Source organism: Euleptes europaea, chromosome 7 (genome assembly GCF_029931775.1).
Source record: "Euleptes europaea isolate rEulEur1 chromosome 7, rEulEur1.hap1, whole genome shotgun sequence".
In the NCBI taxonomy this organism is placed as follows: Eukaryota; Metazoa; Chordata; class Lepidosauria; order Squamata; family Sphaerodactylidae; genus Euleptes; species Euleptes europaea.
Genome location: NC_079318.1, coordinates 60,184,458 through 60,208,376, shown reverse-complemented (window position 1 = coordinate 60,208,376; position 23,919 = coordinate 60,184,458). Strand labels below are relative to the sequence as shown.

The 23,919-nt window shown below is 45.9% G+C and overlaps 1 protein-coding gene across 2 annotated transcripts in view; it reads left to right on the top strand.

Annotated features, from left to right (window-relative positions):
- The window catches only part of TTBK1 (tau tubulin kinase 1), a 103,259-nt gene that overhangs the window by 46,899 nt on the left and 32,441 nt on the right, over nucleotides 1-23,919 (top strand). The window contains exons 1-8 of one of the 2 annotated variants that reach the window (XM_056852908.1): nucleotides 86-131; nucleotides 1,658-1,723; nucleotides 8,239-8,331; nucleotides 11,935-12,060; nucleotides 13,767-13,921; nucleotides 18,193-18,412; nucleotides 20,097-20,272; nucleotides 22,430-22,988. In XM_056852908.1, the coding sequence (XP_056708886.1) occupies nucleotides 8,242-8,331; nucleotides 11,935-12,060; nucleotides 13,767-13,921; nucleotides 18,193-18,412; nucleotides 20,097-20,272; nucleotides 22,430-22,988 (1,326 nt within the window). In that variant the 5' untranslated portion in view covers nucleotides 86-131; nucleotides 1,658-1,723; nucleotides 8,239-8,241. Of the gene's footprint in view, nucleotides 1-85; nucleotides 132-1,657; nucleotides 1,724-8,238; nucleotides 8,332-11,934; nucleotides 12,061-13,766; nucleotides 13,922-18,192; nucleotides 18,413-20,096; nucleotides 20,273-22,429; nucleotides 22,989-23,919 lie in introns of those variants that run through there. The other variant, XM_056852907.1, reaches the window with a different exon arrangement.

Here is a 23,919-nt window from a genome sequence, read left to right as displayed (position 1 = left end):
TTTTGCATTTTTATTATCATATTTTTCTTTGGGTTTCTCTTTTTTTACAGTTCTTTTGGGCTCCTTTTTTGAGACTGTGTTTGATGCGTTGGCTTCCCATCTGCTGCTTGTAACCATCTCAGCCATGAGTTGTGAGTGAGCCATCATGATGCTTCTTGGTCTTTTGTTTTTCTACTTGCTTTCGTTAATTATTTGTAGAGCTCAGAGTTACCTTTGCTTTTGTTTTGCTTTTCATGACATAATTTTTGCTTTTCAGGACTGGGACATGCATCAGTGCTTGATGCATAGGCCAAGAATCTTCTAGGCTCAAAAGTTGTCATAACTTAGGGTTCAGTCAGATGAGAGACAATCAAATCAAAAGTAAACAATAGTTTCTTGTCAAACTATCCCAGTCTTCTCCTAGCTTCCCTAAATGCTCTCTTACTGCCTGCAGTGCCTCCCCTGTAGCCAGCAGGGATCCTCTGTAAACGCCCATCCTTTATGTTCCTATAACAATTTGTATCTAAATTACAACAATCACTACAGAAGGGTCAGGCACCCGCAAGATTTTGTTGCGTAGGGAACTGTTATGATTTAAGAATAGCCCTCCCGCTCTCCATTGTTGCATTCAGGTGTAGCTTCATATGCAAGAACAAAATATACTAACGAGTGCTCAGGACTATCAAATTATTTCCTCCTAAAGCAGACAGCATGTAATATGCACCTGAAATTAGAGTTGCCAGGCCTTGCACTATGGTGGAAGGTCTCCTGCTGGCAGTCCTCTTTGCCTGGTGATTGGGAGAAAAATTGGGAGAAAAAATTTAAAAGCATCATCACCAACGTCATTGAGTCACTTCCAGGGCAAAGCTGGAGAGGTTAGCTCTTTATGGTAAACCATAGAGTTTCCTGCAATCCTGGAGTTACCCTATGTCAGTTCTGGGTTTTTCCTTGGATATGATGTAGCGACTGGACTCACATACCCTCCCATGTCCCCATGCCCAGCTATCCTGCTGATCCTGTAAACCCTACCTGAATTTCAGGATGTTTAGTGCTGGAACCCTAGCCATAACAGCAGGGATGGTTTGATTGATGTGACAAAACATGTTATTTTAGGTGCACATCTAAAAAGTGTAATGTGTGACTCAGCCTACAGGGAGTGGATGTTGCCAGTATAAACTAGGATAATCTGTTGAAATGGTGTGCATGGATTGGCCTTAGAGAAGGATCCTGGGTAAGACAACTGAAAGAACTACAAAACACTAGCATGGATGAAATAGTCAGGGCCTATTTCTACTGTCACCTGTGGAGAGAAAGGTCCCATGTTGGCCTTTTCAAAAAATGTAAAGTTGAATTTACTGTAAGCCAGTGTACATTTCCGTTTTATACACAGGTGAAGAATTGTTGCTGGGCTCTGTCGACTCAAGGCTGAAGCAGCATCCTTCAGGGACTTTTGTTTTAATTAACATTAAATCCCATGTAGCCACTGATTTTTGAGTTATGATTGGCTTGTCCACTGCGGAACGACTCTTAACCCGTAACCAGCGTATCTGCTTAGGGCATCTGTGTAGATTAACAGATGCATATTAAAATAGTTATGGCCCTCAACAATAAAAATAAATATAAGATACTCTGCCTGTTCTCAGCAGGTTATAATTGTTTTTATTTCCTTTCTCAATAGCCTCGTAATGTTGCTGGTTTCCGGGGAACAGTTCGGTATGCTTCTGTGAATGCGCACAAAAACAGAGTGAGTGCTTTCTTTCCTTCCATCCTTCCTTCCTTCCTTGTTTAATTGGAGCAGTTGAAAGAAAGGATTTCCTTTTCTTCAGCAAGTTTGTATCCTGTAGCTATGCAATAGCTATGCAGGAGCTGGTTCTGGGACAATCTGTCTTCCAAAATAACAGCTCCTGTGTGTTTTATATTTTATATATGAACAAAATGACCTGAATACACATAAACAAGGGATTTTATGCATGCCGTGGAGTTTCCATTTGTTCCACTGCATCACAAGCTGCTTTTCAAACAAAGAATGAAATGCACTGTGGGGCTGAAAATTTTAAGAAGGAAATTTGTTCATGTGATTTCCCCCTTTATGATTCTCTGGTCTGATGTGATGTCCTTTCTGTGCCCAGCCCTCACAGGAGGAAGTTCCCTACCCACACCTCTCTTTCTTTCTCTCAGCATCAACACCACTCCACACCTGAGGATCTGAAGAAAACCTCATTCAGTGAACCAGCAAAATGAGGGAACCAGGAGCCCCCTTTGAATCTCTTTGCTTCTGGTCTCCCATAATCACCCCTCAGAACATCAGACCTGTCACCTAGCAGCTCAGGTCATCTCATCTCCTACATCTACTCAAGGAGAGGGAGCTAAACTCTAGGCCTTGGCATGATCAGAGTCCTATTGAGTACACCAGGAAGGGTGGGACAGTCAGGCATACTGAGCATAAGAAACCTCAGTTATGGCTTCTCATTTGCTAGTCAACATTCATCTAGACCAGCTCTGGTTTCTCCCAAGTGTTCCTACAGAGCTTTCTTGCTCTGCAGGTCCCTTGAACCAGTTTATTGGCCTCTGGACAGGTCCCATGCTGACTGCTGCTCTGGCTGCCAGACTTTGACAATCACATATCCTAAGTGACCTGGCTGGATTGTGTCCTGTTTGTCTGGGAACAGGGCTACTGGGGCTGGGTCCAAGCAAAGAAGTGTGCTGCTGGGTCACACTGCAGGTCTACCTAATGCTGTGGCCGGTGGCACCCAGCCAGATGCTTCTGGATGCTCAGAAGTATGCCTTTCCCTGCTGTTTGACCCCAGCATCTAGAGTTCAGAGGTATTCTGCATTTACCCATAGAGATACTGTATAATTATCCTGGCTTAGAGCTTTTGCATTGATACCCCCACCATTAGTATAAGAGCCACCCATTGCCACACCTTGTGATAGTAAATTCTGTAAATTATTTTTGGAGAAACAAGTAGGGAATCACAAGGACTTGCAAGTGGGCACCTCATTTCCACCTCTATCTCCCTTTGCAACACTACTTTCTCTTTCCTTCCTCCTGGCAGCCCTCATATCCTGTCCCCTTTTCATGCTTCCTTCTCTTCTTTCCACTCATCCACCAACCTATATTTTATCCCCACCCCAGCAACCTCTCCCTGGGAAGTTGTAAAAGTCATGTTGTAGTGAATCATTCAAAGTTGGGTGGTGGCCGCTGCCAAACCTGGGCAAGTCACGCAAGTTGCTGCTGGGCTCAGACAAGATGCATGGCATTAAGCTGCCTGTAGCCACCACCATTTCTTAGTGAGTCAGGAAAATTGCATGGTAGCGAATTGCCTGGCGGTTGCCGCTGGCTCTGATGAGTCTTCTCTCCAGGGCAGGGGGGAGTGGTGCATGGGTGGAATGGGAGGCCAATATAGCCCTGAAAAAAGCCTTGAACCCTCATCTCTTCCTTTGATGGACAGAAACCAAGGCTTACAATATTGTTGTGGTTGCCTGCAATCCCCAAAGGGAATTCAATTCTTAAAGATACAGGCATAATTTCTTCTTTCACTTCCCTGAAAGCCCCTGAAGCTTCTGCCTTTTTCCAGCTTCCTTCTCTCCTTCCCACCTATCAGCCAACCTACCTTCATCTGTCCCCCTGTCTTCAGCTTTTCCTCCTTTCCTCCCCCTGGCAGCATCTGCCTGGGAAAATTATGGCCGTGCAGAGCTGGCCATTTGGCCGGGTGCAGTTGCATGGTGGGGAACCTGCAAGGAACTGTGGAGGGCACCTCACTTTCCTTTGTATCTCCCTCCCTACCCTATGTCTCTCCTCCTGGGTATTCCCACAGCCTTCCCTTTCCCTGCTTCTTTTTGTTTTTCTCATCCACCCACCAATCAACCTATCTTTTATCTGCCTCCCATTTTCAGCTATATTTATTATTATATTCAGCTATATTTATTTATTATGCCCCCCTTTCTCCACAGTGAAGACCCAAGGCAGCTTATATCATTCTCCTTTCCTGTTTTTTATCCTCACAACAACCCTGTAAGGTAGGTTAGGCTGAGATTGTTTGCCTAACCCAAGGTCACCCATTGAGCTTCCATATCAGAATAGTGATTTGAACCTGGTTCTCCCAGATTCTAGTCTGAAACTCTAACCACTATATCATATAGGCTTTTGTGGGGTGGTTGCTGTTGATCAATAGCAAGCAGCCCATCCTGGGTGAGTCTGGCAAGTCGCGTGGTATCAAGTTGCCCAGCGGTTGCTGCCAGTCCTGACCCCAAAGAGTCCTTCCTAAAAGCCAAAACAGCCCTGGAAATGGCTAGGCCCCCTCTCCCCACCTCTTATGGATAGAAACCAAGGCTTCTATACATATGCTGGCAATAATGTTGTGGTTGCCTAGCAGCAATCACTGAAGGCATTCGTTTCCTTCCTTCCTTCCTTCCTTCCTTCCTTCCTTCCTCCCTCCCTCCCTCCCTCCCTCCCTCCCTTCCTTCCTTCCTTCCTTCCTTCCTTCCTTCCTTCCTTCCTTCCTTCCTTCCTTCCTTCCTTCCTTCCTTCCTTCCTTCCTTCCTTCCTTCCTTCCTTCCTTCCTTCCTTCCTTCCTTCCTCTCTTTCTTTTGATTTCTGATTTTTTGCAAACCTGGGGTTTTACTCCGATTTGTAGAAAGTTATATCTTGTTTATCCATGGCCCCAGTCTGTGGATTTAAGTTTCCACTGATATGACCATGCTGAGAATTAGAATATTGATGATAATGGGCTTGTTGCTTATTCATCTGTGGAATGTAGTGTAATGTATAGCCAGCATTTTTTTTAATGTCATGCAAAACTAAATTTAATTTCAACTACCTTTCCTTCCAGGTGAATCACATTAATCCTCTTTTTCTGTCCTAGCCTTCATTTAGTTTTCTATCCTAACATATCTGACCATAATCATAATCTTTTATGAACACTTCTGAGTGCTTAAAGTGCTGCATGTACATTATTGCAGATGGGAACTGAGGCTGAGAGTGTAGTTTGCTCTGCGATTACCTGGGGCATTCATGACTGAGAAGAGCCTGTATCCTTGTATAATACGCTGTCTTAATGAGCTATCCACGGAAGAATCATTCTTTTACACTGCTTTTATAGTGCCAAATAATTTAAAATCTCTGCTCAGCAGGTTGCTCAGAATAATAATAATCTAATTGCTATGCAATGTTCCCTATTTATATTTTCTTTTGAGGGTGGGTGGGTTTTTGGTGAGAACAAAAGAAGTCAGATCCTAGAAGAGAAGGAAGATCCTGAAGCAAATAACATATATTTTGGGTACTTTGCTCTAATCTGTATTGCTAGAATCTATGTTGCTAGAATCTACTTCCTTTTTTGGAAGAATTGTGTGCTCTGATGGTTGGTTATTGGCGTTTGTTTTGCCTTTTTAATCTTCAGGCTGCTTTTCAGTTGGCTAATTGCCTTTCGCAATTAATCCTGAGGACTGACAGATCAGTAACTCTCCCTCTTAACTGACTAGAAAATTGACCCAGAAAAGGTTAGCCACTTGTCCTAAGTCACCTTGCAGGACTATAGTTCTGAAACAGATATTTTGAAATCTCATACATACTGTAGACTTTATCTTCACAGAGCTTGTTTTACTCTCTGCAACTCTTGTTACATAATGCTTATATGGCAGTGCTAACAGTCATTTTAATAAAATACATGAGGGAAATGTAATTTTTAGCTAAGTTGCTAGACCGTTGACTGGGCCGCCTATAAAGTGTTTAAAAATTAGCCATCATAGGATATAAATTTAAGAACTGTAGCACTAGATTACTCCCAACTACAAATGCCGAAGAGAAAGAAATGGAAAGCTTTTATGCAAGTGCCCAGGAAGAAATTGATCACACATCTAAACAAGATGTGCTGATAATCATAGGCGAGTAGAACACAAAATTGGGAAACTAAGTAGAATCAAATGCTGTCGGAAAATTTGGGCTGGGAGCACGAAATGAAGCCAAAAAGCAACTCATAGTATTCTGTGAAGACAACAAGTTGTTCATTGCAAACACATGTTTCTGGCAACCAAACAAGCAATTGTATGCGTGGGCATCACCGGATGACCAATACAGAAATCAAATAGATTACATAATTGGAAGCAGAAGATGGAGAAGCTCTATGCTAAAACAAGACCAGGAGCTGATTGTGGCACAGAGCATGAATTGTTAATATTGAAATTTAGATCAAAGCTGAAGAAAAACACAGAAACATTCATAGTGCCAAAATACAATCTAAACAACATTCCTGAAGAGTTTAAAAACCATGTAAAGAACCAATTTTCATTGCTAAGTTCAAGTGAATGGGAACCGGAAGAACTATGAGTTGAAACCAAAGATATTATCAAGAAAGAATGTGCAAAGACTTGGAGTTGAAACCAAAGATATTATCAAGAAAGAATGTGCAAAGCTTGAAAAGATCCTTAAATGCAAGGATGTGTTGCTGGTGGCCAAGATCAAGGAAACTCATACTATAGTATTTCCCATTGCTATGTATGGGTGTGAAAGCTAACAAGAAGAAAATTGATTCCTTTGGAATGTGGTGTTGGAGGAGAGTATTACAGGTACTGTGCACCGCCAAAAAGTCAAATCAGTGGGTTCTAGATCAAATCAAGCCTGAACTCTCGCTAGAAGCTAAAGTTACCAAATTGAGGCTATTGTATTTTGGTCATATTATGAGAAGACAAGAGTAACTGGAAAAGGCAATAATGCTAGGAAAGGTTGAAGGCAACAGGAAAAGAGGAAGACCCAACATGAGATTGATTGACTCTGTCAAGGAAGCCATGGCCCCCAGTTTGGAAGACCTGAGCAAGGCTGTTAATGATAGAACATTTTAGAGCTTATTAATTCATAGGGTCACCATATATTGGAAGCGAGTTGATGGCACTTAACACACACATACACACACACACACAGCACTAGATTAGGCTTTTCTGTGGAGCAGCAGTTGCTGTTTAAGTCTTGTATTTCCTGTGAGTTTTATTGGGCTTCTCAGTGAGAACCTCAACAGTGAGGGACAGGCATCCTTAAAAGACATGACATGTAGATGTGAAGGCATATGATTTCATCATATTGAATACAAATATAAAATATAGGAGATCTGAAAAAATTGGTAGGGTTCTCTGGGGCTCAGATGATTCAGCAGCATTGGTTATTAGCAGAAAAACAGCTCTGCATTTGCAATGGATCTTTTCAGTCCATGCTTGGACTGCTGAATTGCTGGGATGCAGGTGCTCACACTGTACATGACTCATGTAGTATTTGTATTTGAATGTGATACGGATTATGCAGAATGCTTATATGAATAAGCAGAAAGGTATTCACTATCTATCTAAGCCCTTCCTCAGATTATGGAAAATGAATTAAGTCTAAAATATATAAAGAATTATATTTTAATCCCCAATGCCATTAATGAATTCCTCTCTTATCTGTAATTGTAAGATAAATTGGAAAATGTGTTAAATACTAAGCCCGCTGTCAATAGTCTGATTCAACTTTATGTATTTTGTTGTCTTTTTTGTTATATTGTTTCTGTGTGTTTTTAAAAAAAGGTTTGTTGTTGTTTGGGTGGTGATTTTCTGTTTGGAAAATTATTAATTTTTAAAAAATTAGGAGTAAGCATGGCCCACATAATACACAAAAGGCCTCTAAAGCAGGGGTGTCAAGCTCAATTGTTGCAAGGGCCAGATATGACATAATTGTCACTTGGTTGGGCCGGGCCATGCCTTGCCAGCCCAAATCGGGACTGGAGAGGGTGGCTGCCTCTTCTGGCTTGCAGGCCTGATAAGAGCTCTCAAGGGACTGGATCTGGCCCACAGGCCTTACGTTTGACACCCCTGCTCTAAAGGAAAGCCAGCCACTTCTCCTATTTCAGATAGTTTGTCCTCCATTATCGGTCTTTCCTTACAAGGGGCAGCTGTAGCAGAGTTTGGGCATATGCTGGGATATATACTCAAATTACACAGGGCATTGGTGAAGCCCAACAGATGTAGCCAGCACCCTAGACGGTGAGAGTAGGACACATTCAATGGCCCTGCCACATGAAGAGCTTCCATGGCTAATGTGTAGGAGCTCCTTGAGATTAGAATGTTTGCAAACCACTGCTTGAGAACTTAAGGTTGGATGAAAGCCTAGAATGCAGAATGGTTTTTCTAACTGGTAGTTGCTAGTTCATGGTCCAAGAGTTTCCCACTCAGGCATAAAGGTTTTGTTTAATTAGTAAGATGAACTTGATCTTTTGGTTCTTTTACTTTCCTCAGGAGATGGGTCGACATGATGACCTTTGGTCCCTTTTTTACATGTTGGTGGAGTTTGCGGTTGGGCAGCTTCCATGGCGCAAGATCAAAGATAAGGTAGGAAACTCAGCAATGGGAAGCAAAAGCAAAGTAAGACCCTCATTGCATGTAAATGCACTAAAGCAACAATTGCTTATTTCTAACTCACTTTCTTACCCATTTGGCAGAGCAGTCCACTCCCTGTGGGGCAAAGTTGCTGCTAGTCCATTCCCTGGGGGGTAAAGTTATGTGGCAGCCTTCAGGGAAAAGAGGGTTTATAAGCCATCTTTAGGCGCAACTGTGTTTGTGTCCCCAGCATCCGTGCTGTGGTGTTCCGTGGCAGTGTTGTGGGGAGACAGCAGGGTTTTGATGGAGAGGGCAGCCAGAACCAATCATGGCCTGTCTGGCGCGGGGGCTGAGCAAAGTGCCTGTCAGACCCCAGTGGTGGAGAGAGGTGTGTCCAGGGATGCTAGCTGGCTGTCAGCACCCCCCTCTCTTAAAAGGACCAACTTCAGTCCCAAAACTCTGGGCACCTGGCAGTGGTGCGGGGCCCAAGCTCCCCCCCTCCATGCCACCCCAAGCCAGGAGCAAAGGGTGCCCAAACCTCAGAAGGGGAAGGGGGGATGTTGCGGTCAGTGTGTGCAGTAGCGGGTGCCCTCCGTTCACTGGTGGTCGCCCTGCACAGCTGGTTGCTTCTGCTGCTGAGCCACTGCCGATAATGGAGCAAGAGGGAGGCAAACAGGTCAAAGAGCAGGAGCCCGAATTGCCACAAACAGGCCCCCCCACCAGCCTCTTGAACACCTATCCCTTCTCCACATCCCTCATGAAGGCAAGCAGCCCCTCTACATGCCCAGCAGCCACTGTCACGGACGCTGCCAGCCCTCCTATCCATCACTGACTGCTGGTGAAGGCTTCTTGCCACTCTTGCCAGCACTCCAGCCGTTCCCGCTCCCACATGGACGACAGGGTGTGGAGGGGATGGGCTGAGTTAGGAACAGGCCCTGTGCTCCCAGCCCAGTTAAGGGGACAGACTCTCCTGCATCACCCGGAGCACTAGCAGCTGTGCAACCTGTCTCTGGAGGATGCAGCTTGCCTCTTACTTCCCTACCATCCCCAGTCTCCACCTCCCCAACTGCGCTGCCATCTAAAGATGTTGAGTCCTGCTGTTGCATGGGCTCACCCTCAGCCACTGGCTCTGGGAACTCTGAGATGCCCAGTATCCGACCAACCTGGCTGGTGCAGTTCATCTCACGGGGGTTAGGGCATGGAGGTGGTTCACGACATCAGCTGCGAACACCAGGGAAAAGGACCCTGTGGTGGGGGGACAAAGAATGGACCATCAGCTCTTGTGGGCCCCTGTTCCCTTCTGCTGTGGCTCCACCAGCCGCTCTCACAGTCACCTCACCTCTCTCGACCCCTGCCTCTGCAGCCTGGGTGCTGCAGTTCTCATTATTGCTCAGCTCCATCTCTGGCTGTGGGGATGGAGACTCCATATAGGTGGAGTCCTTCTAATCTCTGTGCCCTGGGGCAGGGGCTTGGCTGGACTGGCTAGTGGCTGACATGGTGCCCCCTTCAGACACCTTCAAAGGTAGTCCCACAACAGCATCCCCACTCTGGGAGTAGCCTGAAGGGGGAAGGGAAGGAGTCAGCAAGTCCAGGGGGTGTGGGGAGGGTTAGGGCATCCCAAACAGGCCAGGTGGCTGCAGAACCCCTGATACTCACCACACAACACCTCGACACCACTTCCACCCACTACCACAGTCCCCTGCAATCACCGGGGCATCTTCACGGAGCTCATGGCCAATTTCCTGAACAGCGTCCATGATGTGCAGATTTTTTGCAGCATCTGCCCTCAACCACCTGTTGGTCACATGGCCAGAGGGCAAAGGATGGCTTCTGGGTCAGTAGTCTGGAAAGGGGTGGGTGGGCCAGCAGGCAGGGTTCCTTGACACCTTCCAAGGACAGGCTTGTTCTGTGGCTAGGGCTCAGTGTGGCATGGGGGGGTCAGCTGTTGGAGCTCCCCTCTTTGGATCTCCACCTGCAGAATGGAAAAACACAGACATGTGCATCCGCAACAAGGGGTGGAGAGCTCCTTGGTGGGCACTGACAGGTCCCTCAGGGGTCGCCAAAGAGACCACTCTGCAGCCCTTGGGGCAAGACTCTGCTGCATGAGCTGCAGCCCTCCCCCAGCAAAAAGCTGTCGCCATCCAAAACACCTTCACCTCTCTGGCGCTCATGTCAACACCAACAGTACATGAGCAGTCCTCCTTGGCTTGTGCTCCACGGAAGTCCATTCCTGCAAGGGAATGAGTCCCAGGATGGTGTGGTTACCCACTCCACTCAGCATAGTGGGGCTCGTCCCCCCTCTTGTGCCCTGTCCAAGGAGGAGCCCAGCTACTGCCTGAGCTGCTGGGTCCAGATCAGAGCCAACAGCTAGGGCCCCCTCCCCCAGCATCTGTTCCAGCCTGGGTCCCACACACTACAGCCCCTTGTGCGTGGGGGCTATAGTTTGGGGGGGGGGGTTGGAGAGAGCCAGTGTGGTGTAGTGGTTAAGAGCAGGGGTTTGGAGGGGTGGACTCTTATCAGGAGAACCGGGTTTGCTTCCCCACTCCTCCCCATGAGCGGTGGAGGCTAATCTGGTGAACTGGGTTTGTTTCCCCACTCCTACACATGAAACCAGCTAGATGACCTTGGGCTAGTCACACTCTCTCAGCCCCACCTACCTCACAGGTTGTCTGTTGTGGGGAAGGGAAGGCAGTTGTAAGCCAATTTGATTCTTCCTTAAGTGGCATATAAAAAACAACTCTTCTTCTACTGCCAGTCCCAGTTATGGGAAGTGGCTTTGCTGGGGCAGCCCACAAGGGAAGGGAAGGGGGGAAGGCGGTTGGGGGACAGTCCTTGCTCACCTGTCAGTGCTCGGCCACCCCTTTGGGTCCTAGCTGATGAGCTAGGGTACCTGTTAGGGTTCAGAACTGGGAGAGCTCAGCCATCGAGTGTGGAGTTTGGTCTCCCCTTTGGGTGTTAGTGCAAAGTGCTCGCCCAGTAGTGCTAAGTGCTTTCCCTGCCGCCGAGATGCCTTGCTGCTCCGCATGACAGGGAGCTGAGAAACAGTGTCCCATGCTGCACAGTGTACCTACTGAGTTGTGGGGCATCCTGGCTGGGGTTTTTGTAGGGCTGGGGGGGACTGCGACTGGGTGCTGGGGTGCTGGGGAGGGGGCTTGACTGCCTCTGGGGAGGAAGACATTTGGTTGCACGCTTCGTTGGCATCCTGATCTGATTGGGGCCTTGTGGGCATGGCTGCTCTGGGGGTGGGGGGACACTTGAAATAATGAGCGCCTATAGGCTGCACCTCAAAGGGGGCGGGCCCAGGCTGAATGGGCCCAGGCTGAATGGGCTTCCACCATGCCCCCTGAACTGCCCACAACCAGTCCGGCACAGCTCTCTGCACCTGAGAATCACCAGTGCCCAGCTGCAGTGGTTTTGTGCCAGCGCCCTGCAGCCGTGCTGGAGGCCTGCACTGGCGTAACTGACCCTTACGCCACCATATCTCTAAGATATGCTAGTGTAAGAGTCAGTCCACTCCCTATGCCATTCGCTCCCTCCTTTAGGCTTGCACTGTTAATTTTTTTTATTACGCTTAGAACTGTGTGATACTGGAATCAGATATCTTTTTTTTTCTAGGAGCAAGTTGGAATGATTAAAGAGAAATATGAACATCGAATGCTGCTAAAACATATGCCTTCTGAGTTCCACCTCTTCCTAGATCACATTGCCAATCTGGATTACTTCACTAAACCAGATTATCAGGTAAAGTCCTGTATTTACTGATAGTTTGAAAATATCATTGTGGCAAAGTCTGAATGTATATCCTAGATCACCAGAAAAGAAGAATTCCTGAAGACAGAACCGTACCTGTAGTTTCATTATTCTTTTAATGGAGGTCTTTTTTCCCTGCTCTGCAGCATTGCTGAAGTTGTAGTTGGCAGCCAAAAAGCAGCTTTGTGGGGAACAGACTTCTTATCCCAGCACTATTTGTTCCCACTGAAAACCACCTATTCTATTTACTGCTTTCACCATTTGTTTTCCCTATCAGGAAATAAACACAGGGGTGTGGGGGAAGGGGCAGTTTTTTGTGGGGAAAAGGCACAACAGAAAGGGGTTTAGGGAACCCCTCTCTTCATGCGTTGTCTTTTTGGTTTCAGATTGCAGCCTCAGCAATTGTGTAGTATAAAAACAAAATATCCATTATAAGAAACATGGAACTATAGGAACACGTAGTTAGATCTTCAGAGACAACTAAAAGAGAAGTCCATTATTTTTGTTTCTCACAAGAAACCAATCCAACCTAGTATGTGAAGGACTAGAAGAAGAAGAGTTGGTTTTAATACCACGCTTTTCTCTACCTTAAGGGGTCTCAAAATGACTTACAATCACAACCCCTTCCTCTCCCCACAACAGGCACCTTGTGGGGTAGGTGGGGCTGAGAGAGTTCTGAGAGAGTTGTGGCTGGCCCAAGATCACCCAGCAGGCTTAATGTGTAGTTGTGGGGAATCAAACCTGGCTCTCCAGATTAGAGTCCGCTGTTCTTAACCACTACACCACACTGGCTAACTCATTTGCAGTTTTGGAGGTCTCTGAATTGCCTTGGAGTTTGTTGTTTTTATTCCTGTGTTTATGCCAGCTCCTCAAAATTTGATCAAAATGGAAGCAAGATATTGCACTCTGCCCAGGTTTGGAGGCACACTATTAATTCCAGCTGTCTATCTTCTGTGGGGAAGATTTTTAATTGCATAGGCCAGGGTATTCTTGTAGGACACAGTATTGCTCTTAAAGAAATCATATGTCATTCAGTACATCCTACCCCTGTGAACTGCACTTAGTGTAGCCTGAGCCTTGCTTGTCTCCATCAGAAGGACATCAGATGGGAACAACAGCAAGCAGCATTATCCACATAACCCAGAGTGCACAAATGTAGAACCACAAAGATTGTTCCCTATCAAGTGCACCCAGAGATCAAGACTGCCACCAGGATTGGCAGTATTCAGTGACAATCACATAAGACTACTAGCCTTGACCCTAACTGAATGCTGTCCAGTAATAGCTGGAAGCCAAAAATGCATAGTGAATTCCTTCTTGAGAGCCAGTGGGGTATAGTGGTTAAGAGTGGCAGACTCTAATCTGGAGAACCGGGTTTGATTCCCCATTCCTCCACATGAGCAGTGGACTCTAATCTGGTGAACCGGATTTGTTTCCCCACTCCTACACATGAAGCCTGCTGGGTGACCTTGGGCTAGTCACAGTTCTCTCCGAACTCTCTCAGCCCCACCTACCTCACAAGGTATCTGTTGTGGGGAGGGGAAGAGAAGGTGATTGTAAGTCTCTTTGAGACTTCTTAAAGGTAGAGAAATGCAGAGTATAAAAACCGACTCTTCTTTTTCTTCTTCTTCTAAAAATTCATTTTTGGTTGTGAATGAATATTTCAGTTTTATTGCTACATGGTTTTTCCCTTCTAGCTCATCATGACAGTGTTTGAAAACAGCATGAAGGAAAGAGGGATTACTGAGAATGAAGCTTTTGACTGGGAAAAAGCTGGTACTGATATTTTATTATCTACAAGTACCTCCACTCCACCTCAGCAGAATACAAGGCAGACAGCGGCCATGTTTGGGTGAGTCATAGATCTGCACCCATAACACAGTCAACTTGCTGTGGAATTCAAGGAATGTCACAAGAAGAATTAGTTATTCCTCAAGAACAGTTTTTATTTATACAGCACTTATAGGTATACTGGATCCTTTCCAAGTACAAAACGTCTGATAATATAGTTTGGATTTGCCATACTGATAATTCATACCTGTAAATTTTACATGTAAACTTCAAATATGTGACTATTTGTATGAATCCATGGATGTCTCCAAAGGCAAATCTTATGAATGTTTCCTCTGATCACTCTGGAGAAATGTTTTCACAGTTCCCCTGTGATTATTCATTATTTAAATGTTTAAGTGCTTGAATGCCTTTGTGTGACTTTGGACCTGCAGGGCCAACAGAGAGACTGAGACATTCACTCTGTAGTCTTGGTCAGGATATATATAGAAAGGTTCCCAAGAATATCCACCTCGGTAGAATTTGGGTGATGTCTTGTTCTGGACATGTTGCTATTTGTCCTGCAAAGGTAGATGCCCTTCCCCCAAGGATTATGTCTCAATATGAAGTTAAATTTGGCAAAAAACGTGTCATAACTTATATGGAAATGAAAGGCAGCAACAGACCCCTCAAGTCCATATATTTCTAGAAATGATAAACCCATAATACAATTTGTTATATGTATATCCTGCCCTTCCTACTGCTCAGGGTCACAGGTGAACTTCCGGGTTGAACAGGAATCTGAATGTAGATATTCCTGGTTCAAATCCACCTCTTAGTCCAGTCTACTGTGCTGTCTGTGTCTCTTACAGCACATCCTAAGTGACAGGGGGGGAGTGCTCAGGGAACCGACTCGCCAGTGTGCTGGCATATCATGGAGTTACACAGCTGTAGGCAGGAGTGGCACTTGTGCAGCACCCCAGCATTGCTGTGCCAGACCTAGCCACCAGTGCAGCCCCGCCACAGCTGCCCATCGGCAAGGTGGTGGCATAGGTCGCTGTGCCAGTTAGGAAGGGGGCAGGCTGGAGGGCATGGTAGGAGTTAGTCAGCTCCCTAAGCCGCTTCAGCCCAGGAACACCTCCCATCAGTGGCAAAAAGTTATACCTTGAAAAAACACGGTGTAGCCCATAGGTGCCCATGAAAAGCAAAAATTCAACTGCCTCACCCCCCCCCCCGGCATGGCCCTGCCAGCGCACAGGATACAACTATAGCTGCAACCAATCACCTAGGAGGAGGGGCAGTCAGAGGTCTCTCTGCCTGGTTGCCCCCTCTCGTTATTCCCTGGGCAACTAACCCAGCGGACATCCTTTGCCCTCTGGCCACGCAATCAACAGGCAGTTGAGGCCAGATCTGGGCAACATGCACGCTACCCAAGAACTTGGCCTCGAGGTCTGTGAAGGTGTCTTCGTGGTAACAGGTGGCCTGGACGTTCTGGCTGTGGAAGCGATGCTGGTTGTGGTGGACTTGTGGCTCCTTCTGGGGGGGCAAGGTTGGTGCTGCAGTGGCTGCGGACCCTGGGAATGTAAAGGACTTGGTACCCTTGCTGCAGCCCCAGGTACAGGCCCTGCAGCCAGTGCAGCCCATCCCCCCCACTTAGGGCTACCAAGCCCCCAGTCCCACGTCCCATGTTTCTCTTCTCCACCGCCACTTCAAGCAGTGGCAGGGGAGAAATTAAAATTTAATAAAAACTCACCGGCGTCACGTGTGCAATGACAGAACTTCTGGGGAATACCTGGGAGTGACAGTTGTAGCACTAGGAACCCCCAGAAACTCTTTGGTAACATCACCACCATGTCCCCGCCACCCCACCCTCCTGCCGGTTGCCAGGTCTCTCTTTCATGTAGGTGGTGGTCAAGCAAGTGGCTGGAGACCTGCTGCCAGTAGAAGGATGCTGTTTCCCAAGGTCCCCAGTGCATGGAGAGGCTGGAGGTGTCTGTGTGGGCAGCTGCTGGGCACATGGAGAGGCTGCTGGCTGTCACTAGGGACATTGGGGATGGGCAGGCACACAATAAGAGGTTCTTGGGAGAATCTGTCAGTGCTTCTTCATGCCCCCATGCAGTCCTCCACCTTGGTGGTCCTTCTCCTGCTCCACCCCCAGCAGGGGTTGCCTGGGAGTGGCCCCAGCAGCATGGCCAGGCCACTGAGAGGCACCCTTGCCAGTGAGTGTTGGACACCCTGTCTGGGTACACTTTCTTTGTCCTCTTCTGTGCCCCTTTTCTGTGGGCTGGGCCCTTTGGACCACATGGATCATGGGCTTCTTTGGGGTCACCGCCGGTGACTGCATCGCTGTGACCCCTTCCCAATTATATGATTTGTCCGCTGTCCCGATCCTGTGACATGGAGCCCTGTGACTTTAAGGAGGTGGGGTGTGTGTTCCACGAGCATGGCCAGGGCCATAGCCCCACCCCTTTCCACCCTCAGTTGTGACATGTGTAGAACCAGGCCTCTGTTGCCTCTGCCACATGATTATTCTTTCTGCCCTGTTTGTTGTGACCCCATTGCATGGTTGCTGGAGACACTGGCACAGTTACGACCCATACTGCCCCACTCCAGGGTCTTTTGTCTGCCTCCTGGCCTCTGCCAGGATCCTTTAAGGAGTGCACTAGTAGTGTTGCAAGGTTGCCAGCGGCCAGCTGCTGAGATGGAGGCGGCCCTCAGGATTGATCTGTGCGGATACTAAATTCCCAGTTTCTGAACTTCTGCCTGCATTATTTGCCATCAATGATCAAATTGATTAGATCTATTCCTACAACATAATAGAATCCTTCCTTGGCTGAATGAGGAGAATCTCTCCAGTATGGCAACTCCCGAGTAACAGGTTATGACCTATGTATGAGCTTTGGAAACCTTTTAGGGTAGATTTTAAACTATAAGGGCTAACGCACTTACTGTTTGAAACGTTTATTGAGACGTTTTATTCATTCATGATCGCACTTCCCCCCCTTCCTTTGGGGTGGAAGCGTTTTGCAGTTGTGTTATCCCCATGGTTTCCAAAAACACTTATAGAACGATGTTTTTCCTTTCTCCATTTTCCAGACAGCTTCCCCCGAAGTGCAGATAAGATTGAGACACTCCTCTGTTGTTCACACCCACCGTGTAGCCCATGTCCCCTCCTCTTTCCCTCCCGTGGCCATGTGGTTTTTTGTTTTAAAATAAATGCACTAGGAGTAACATTGGATCGTTGTTTCTTAAAAAAAGGGATCAGGCAAGTTATTTAAAGCCTGCAAAGAAGCGACCCATTCTCCACCCGGTCTCCTTTGTTTCTGTGTTACAGACGAGGCTCGGACAAGGCTGTAAAGGAAATTTGTTACTTTTGTTCTTCTGATTCCCCCTTCCCTTGAGAGCTGCAGGAGAATGATTGTTTCTGAGTTTCTTCTTTCTTTTCTCTCCCCTCCGCCCCCCGCCGTTTTCCTCCTGGTGCAATATCCCCAAGGGAAGATCTGAATGATTTCCTCCTTTTTGTCCCTTTGCATTCCTGCGAGAACTAGAAGCATCGGGGGAAACGTGAGCCCATTGTCCTGTCTTCCCGATGCACTGATGATCCCAAGCAAGCACACCAAAATGCCGAGGGAGGTGGAGGGGAACCCAAGCAAGTTACGTGGTGCTCCCTCCACGCCCCCTTCTTTCTTTTGTGCGCTGTTTCATTGGAGGTGCACTCTGAAAGCAAATGTTTCAGAGAGGTTAGAACGAGCAGAAGTGCAGGGGGGAAATAGGAAATCACATCTAGCACGATCACTTTTAAGATGTTTTCCATGCGTTTCCCAGCCTGGGTGCGATAAGCCCCTATGTCGAACTTGAATGGCAAATAAGTTTCCCTTTTGGGTCACAGACCAGGGTCAATTGTGTTCCCAGGACACAATTGTATTGATGGATTCCATATCACATTTTCCCCTGGCTGTCAAGTCACAGCTGATGTATAACAACGCCGTAGGGTTTTCAAAGCAAGAGGTATCCGGGGGGGGGGGACTGCCATTGCCTGCCTCCACATCATGCCCCTGGTGTTCCTTGTAGGTCTCCCATCAGAATATTTGCCAGGATTGAGGCTGAGAGTGTGTGACTGGCCCAAGGTCATCCAGCAAGTTTCCATAGCAGAGTGGGGATTTAAACCTGGGTTTACCTTATCCTAACAGTCCAAAACTGCTGCTCTACTACATGTGGGCTAATACATTTTCCATAATGTTGGCTGCTCTTTGGTGGGATCTTTGTGGCATTACTTGAGGTGGAGTGCCTAACCCTTAGTGCATAGTTAGAGGCTATTTAATCTCATGATTTTGTGTATTGTCTCCCCTTCAGTGTTGTTAATGTCACTCCAGTTCCTGGAGATTTGCTTCGTGAGAACACAGAGGATGTCTTGCAAGGAGAGCACTTGAGTGACCAGGAGAACGCTCCCCCAATCTTGCCTGGCCGGCCATCAGAGACCTTGGGCCAAGCTCCAAACATTGCCTTCAATGAAGGAGAGGTTTGGGAAGAGACAGATGTGAACCGCAACAAACTCAGGATCAGCATCAGCAAAGTAAATCTTTTGATCTTATGTAATGGGCCTTGTCCCCTCTCCCCACGTTCTTCCTGATTTTAACCCTGAGAGAGTCTTCACAATTAATAATGATAATGATAATTGTAGCATTTCTAACAAAAAGAAAGTATCAGATTTGTGAGAGTGAAGAGGCATCCGTCCTGCCTCGGCTAGGCCATTGGCAAAATTCAGGACACCCAAACTCGATGTTGTCTATACACGTGTTGTAGAGGATTATTCTTTCCTGCCATGCAAGTGACCCATCAAACATGATAAGTCTCAGCGTTTCTTTGATCAGGAGTCTTTAGTTTGGTATTCCATTAATTCTGCATTGCTGCAATGTGTCATGCCAGTTTTTTGCTCTAATTCAGAATCCTCGAGCAAGGACTATGGTGCTTGCCACATTTTAGAAAGCATAGATTATCTTTGTTGGAAAGCCAGTGGTGTTACAATGTGTGATGGAAGTGTGGGGAGGGGCTGTGGCTCAGTGGGAGAGCTTTTGCTTTGCATGCAGAAGGTCCCAGGTTCAATCCCTGGCATCTCCAGTTAAAAGATCTGGCCACAGGTGATGTGAAAGACCTGAGAACCTGGAGAGCCACTGCCAGTCTGACCTCATGCTCATACTTAGTAAAGCTGATTAATGGCATATGACCAAGCAGCTATTTGTGTCACCGTGCATCCATCATGAAAAAATACACCTTTTTTGGGGTATGGAAATTAATTTCCATATTAGAAAAGTTGATTTCAGAAAGATATGTTCCCGTCACTAGCATGTTACTTGGCAGTATTAATCAGGGATGCCTGGATTTCCTGAAATCCAATGTTCTGGTTCTGGTTTTTCTTCCTTGAATTGGGAAGAGAGAGATTGTGGCTCAAGGTAAAATAAAGTTCCACCACAACAAAATGCCCACTTTTGATTTGTCTATCTGCAGGAGCAGCATAATGTCAGAGGAAGTCAAGCGTTTGGAAGTGTGAGCTGCAAGTGGCAATCCCTTTTCATGGAAGAAGCCTGTGCAGTTTTCCGTGATTTGACTTCCTATGTCCTTATAGAGTTAGATGGTGCAAGACTAAGCTGGAGAAAATTATGTCTCAACCAGCTGTTAGATGTGTGGCATGCTTGGCATATGGTGTCTTTTATCTAGTCCTGGCTCCGTTTCACAGAAAAAGGGGGTTGTGTATCCTGACCTCATTCACCTCTTCTCTCCCATATGTACGTTCTGAGTGTTTGCACAGGGATAAAATTAAGGAGCATCCGCCTACAGTTCCTTGGTCTTTCTGTGAATTTCATAATCTGTTGGATTGTGACTGTGGTGGTTCTCTGCATTAAACAAGGCTGGCCAAGACACTATAGTCATGCTTGTAATGTTCTGGGTATGGTCTGCCAACTGAGGATGAGTGAGAGATTGGGTATTATATAGCTCAATTTTTACGAGGGCTGGATATGACATAAATGTCACTTTGTCGGGCCGGGCCATGTCTCACCAGCCCAGATCAAGAGTATGGGGTGGCTGCTTCAGCTGGCTCATGGGCCACATAAGAACTCTCAAGGGGCCGGATCCAGCCCGCTGGCCTTATGTTTGGCACCCCTGATATTACTTTTCCAGGTGATAGCCTATGTTGTGTTGTCTGGAGCACCCCACAGCTAGATTTATGAATTTTCCTTTGGGTATTCTCTCTTGCACAGACACAGTGTTTGGCAGAAGAAGATCAGAAAAGTGGTGTGTGCCCCAGCTCCCCCGTCAGAGCCCCACCAGACTCCCCGACCACTCAAGGACGCTCCCTGAGGTACCGTCGCGTGAACAGCCCTGAGTCAGAGCGCCTCTCAACTGCTGATGGCAAAGCAGATCAGCACGAACGAAGGTTTGTTTGCTGGTTTGTTTGTGGTTGTTTAAACTTCAACATTTTAAGCAAATGTAAGTGAAAGTAAGTAAAAGTAAATGCACGATTAAGGTCACTGGAATTTTTGTAATAGGCAAATAGGTGAAAAATAATTAATTTCCATTTCCAGGAGCCAATTTGGATTCTTTGCATCCCAGTCGCATTGTTGTTTGGATGCCTAGAGTTTATCTGTTGGTCACGCCTTTGCCATGTACAGTAGTTTTTGCACATGTTCTGGTTTTGTAAAAAATGTGTCTTAACTAGTTAAGTTTGCTTATGAATGTTGTGCTGGATTCATTTGTTCTTGTCCAGTCAAAATAACCGCAAGGAGTGTGCTGCTTTAACAGCTGTTGGAGTTTTTCAGATAGCTGAGCGTTCTAGAAATCAAGGCCATGTTCGATGATTTCAGAGGACATGTAATTTTGCTACAGTCACATAATTGCTGCATAGGAGAAGAAAGTTTGCCACTGTTTATTTGTTTTATTTTATTTATGTTATTTATTCAGAAAATGTCAATGCTACCTCTCCTACTCTTGGAGTCCATTTTAATGAAGTGGCAGCATATAAATATTTAAAACAAATAAATAATGTTTAGGTTAAAAATGCTTAGTCCATCATATCATTCTGGCAAGTCAAAGGTAATTTTAACTATCTATTTTATTACATAAGCCTGAGAAACATTTATAGAAATCCTTTTTTTAAAAATTCAGTCTGCCACAGACAACACAGCATATATAATACAACTGTGAAAAAGTCTTACAACAGGGAGCGCTATGTGGTTTCAAAGCATGTAGCGCTTTCTTTTGCAAGACTTTTTCTTTCAGCTGTTCATAACTTCGAACTAACAATTTGGACTGAAATTATTCATGCTGTCACTTCATACTGTGCTCAAAGAGTCAGTAAAGGTTGTTTATCCATTTCAGAGGACAAGGTTAAGAAAAATGAATCATTGTGCATTCATAATTGCAACTAGTTCCAAATGAAAGTCATTCAATGAATACTTTTAAACAGAATGTGGAGAAGTGGCTTCTGAGACTAACAAAGGTTCCTCTGCGTGCTCTCTGTGCCACTCCCACATGTGTTTTCTGTGCCAGTGTAAAGAAGAGTCTAGAAAGTTCTAGAACTCTAGCCTACAAATTGAAGCATACATCCCCAAGCGAGTTTTGCATTGCTGCACATACTTTGGTGGGGGAAGTCCTTCCTGCTCAATTTTCTTCTGACCACTGAGCCGATAAAGAGTCTGGACAGAATTATCAAGCAGTTGCTTTTCCTGAGGAAAGATGTTTTAGAATTGACAAGCAGCACATTCTGTTGCTAGAGATGGCCCATATTTATGTTCAAAATTTGAGGAGGACAGTCATCTACGCCATTTATACAGGGTCAATTTTGAAGCTCGCTCAAAGCTCTTTTTTTAAATGCGACCTTTAAAATGACTATTCACGGTCCCAATGCAAATGGGGAAATCCCCCCCCCAGTTACTTGCTCCTTGTTTGCATAGCCATTAGCAATCGCAAGCTAATGCGCAGCTGTGATTTTGCATGTTTCTTTGAGGGGATTCTTCGCCGCGAGGGCGGAGCTTACACAAAAGGTCGCATTAAAGGGGCTCTTAAGAAATGCAAAGCAGGTATGCGCCGGCTTCGCAGTCACTTCCTGAAAGACGGTTCACCATGAAAAACTCAAAAAAATATGCAGGGCAATTCAGCCTGGAACGCTCTGCTAATTACCAAGCATAAATGGCCCTAGACAAATAAATGTTTGTTCAAGACTGGCAGGTAAAATCCTCCTACACCAAGAGCACAGTTCAGTCCAAGAGTGAAGGTTTTGAGCAGGAAATCCCTGGAGCCATTCTGTTGGAAACTGCTGGGCCCCCTTTTGGCAAATAGACTGGATTAGAGGTGAATAATAATTATGCAGAACAAATGCTTAGGAACATAAGACATGCCATAGGGTTGGGGTTCAGTTTTCAGTCTGTCTTAAGCACATGGTAAATAGCTGATTTCACCTCATGGCCAATGCCTTCAGAAGAAAGATTTGTCATCTCAAAAAGACAATTACCACATACCTTTGCCGCTTATAAAATGGAATATTGGTATTCGACTGTAATAATAGTTCAGTCTTGACGTTGCATCTTACTTTCAGATCTCGAGTGGATTTGCCTGGGTCTCCTTCTCGGCTTATGTGTTCTTCGCAGCCAGCACAGATGCTCTCCATTGACACTGGTCAGGTAGACAGGCAGGCGAGTGGCAGAATGGATGTGTCTGCTTCTGTGGAGCACGAAGCGCTTAGCAATGCTTTCCGATCAGTGCCTCTGGCTGAGGAGGAGGACTTCGACAGTAAAGAGTGGGTTATAATTGACAAAGAAACAGAGCTCAAGGACTTCCACCCAGGTGCTGAACCGAGCACATCTGGAACAACAGATGAAGAGCCTGAGGAACTGAGGCCCATTGAAGAGGGCGAGGAGAGGAGACGTTTGGGAACAGAACTGGCAGTCAGGCCAAAAATACATGATGGGAGAACCCGGGGTATGCAGCCTGTGGCTGAGGAGGACAGTTCCCACAGACATGAAGGGCATTGTCAGAGTGTATCTGACAGCAAACATGAACAGCAACCAGGAAGCCCTGCACAGTCCCCCTTACATTCAGCACCAGCTATCCGACAGCGGAGACGTGAATCCGAGTGTAATGGTCCTGAGAGACAGGTAAGACATGTAATGGAAACTCTGCTCATCCATTTTGTTACTTATCATCTGTTGTGTTTGTGTAGTTTAGTAAAGTCACCTTATCCAGGACACCCCTCCCCCAGAAATCTATTATATAAAAGGATGCAGATGTACTTCTCAAGAGGTTTGTTAATGATACTAGAGTTACAGCACCAGCATCAAGAATGTTTTACAAAATACTACCTTGGATGTAGTTTCTAATGACCTTTTTGGAGCAGAGATGTTGCAGTTTCTAATATTCAGTTGGCTCTGCATTAATTCCTTTAGGGTGAAGTGTACAAGGAAGAATTTAAGCTAGGATCGCTTAGCATTTTTATCCTGCCACATTATTAAACTCAACAGTATAATTAATGGAAGGAGGGAGAAGGGAGGGATTTGGGACTTGTTATTTTACCTTTGGTTTTAGCTGGGGTGTGTGTGTTAACTATTATTATAAGCTGCCTTAAACCAAGAAGAAACACCAAGAGGGGTAAACATTTTTTTAGTAAATAAATAAAAATTAATTTGTAGGGACCTATGGTATAGCAAGAACAAGGTGATATGTGAAGGCTGTCTGTGGTATTTCCTGCATAATGCAAGTAAAGCTGTTTAGCAGAAATAGAGTTAGGACAAATGTGGAATACAATGCTTGAAGTGTTCCCAAGGTGCCTCTTGCCCTGCCACACAGGTACAAAGGCTATGGGGGGGGGGGAACCATTTTAACATGGGACATAGTCAGCTGAGATGTATTTAAACTAGAGGAAGACTGAGTATGCTGGCACATTTTTTTAGGCCATCTTGTTGGTCAAAATATCTAGTCCCTTTCTGATGGTAAAATATGGCTGCCATTCAAATTGTTTAGAGACTAAAATGGGGAGATATTTAAAACCTTCCTAAAACTTCTTCCTTCAGGTAGGCTACATTACTGAAA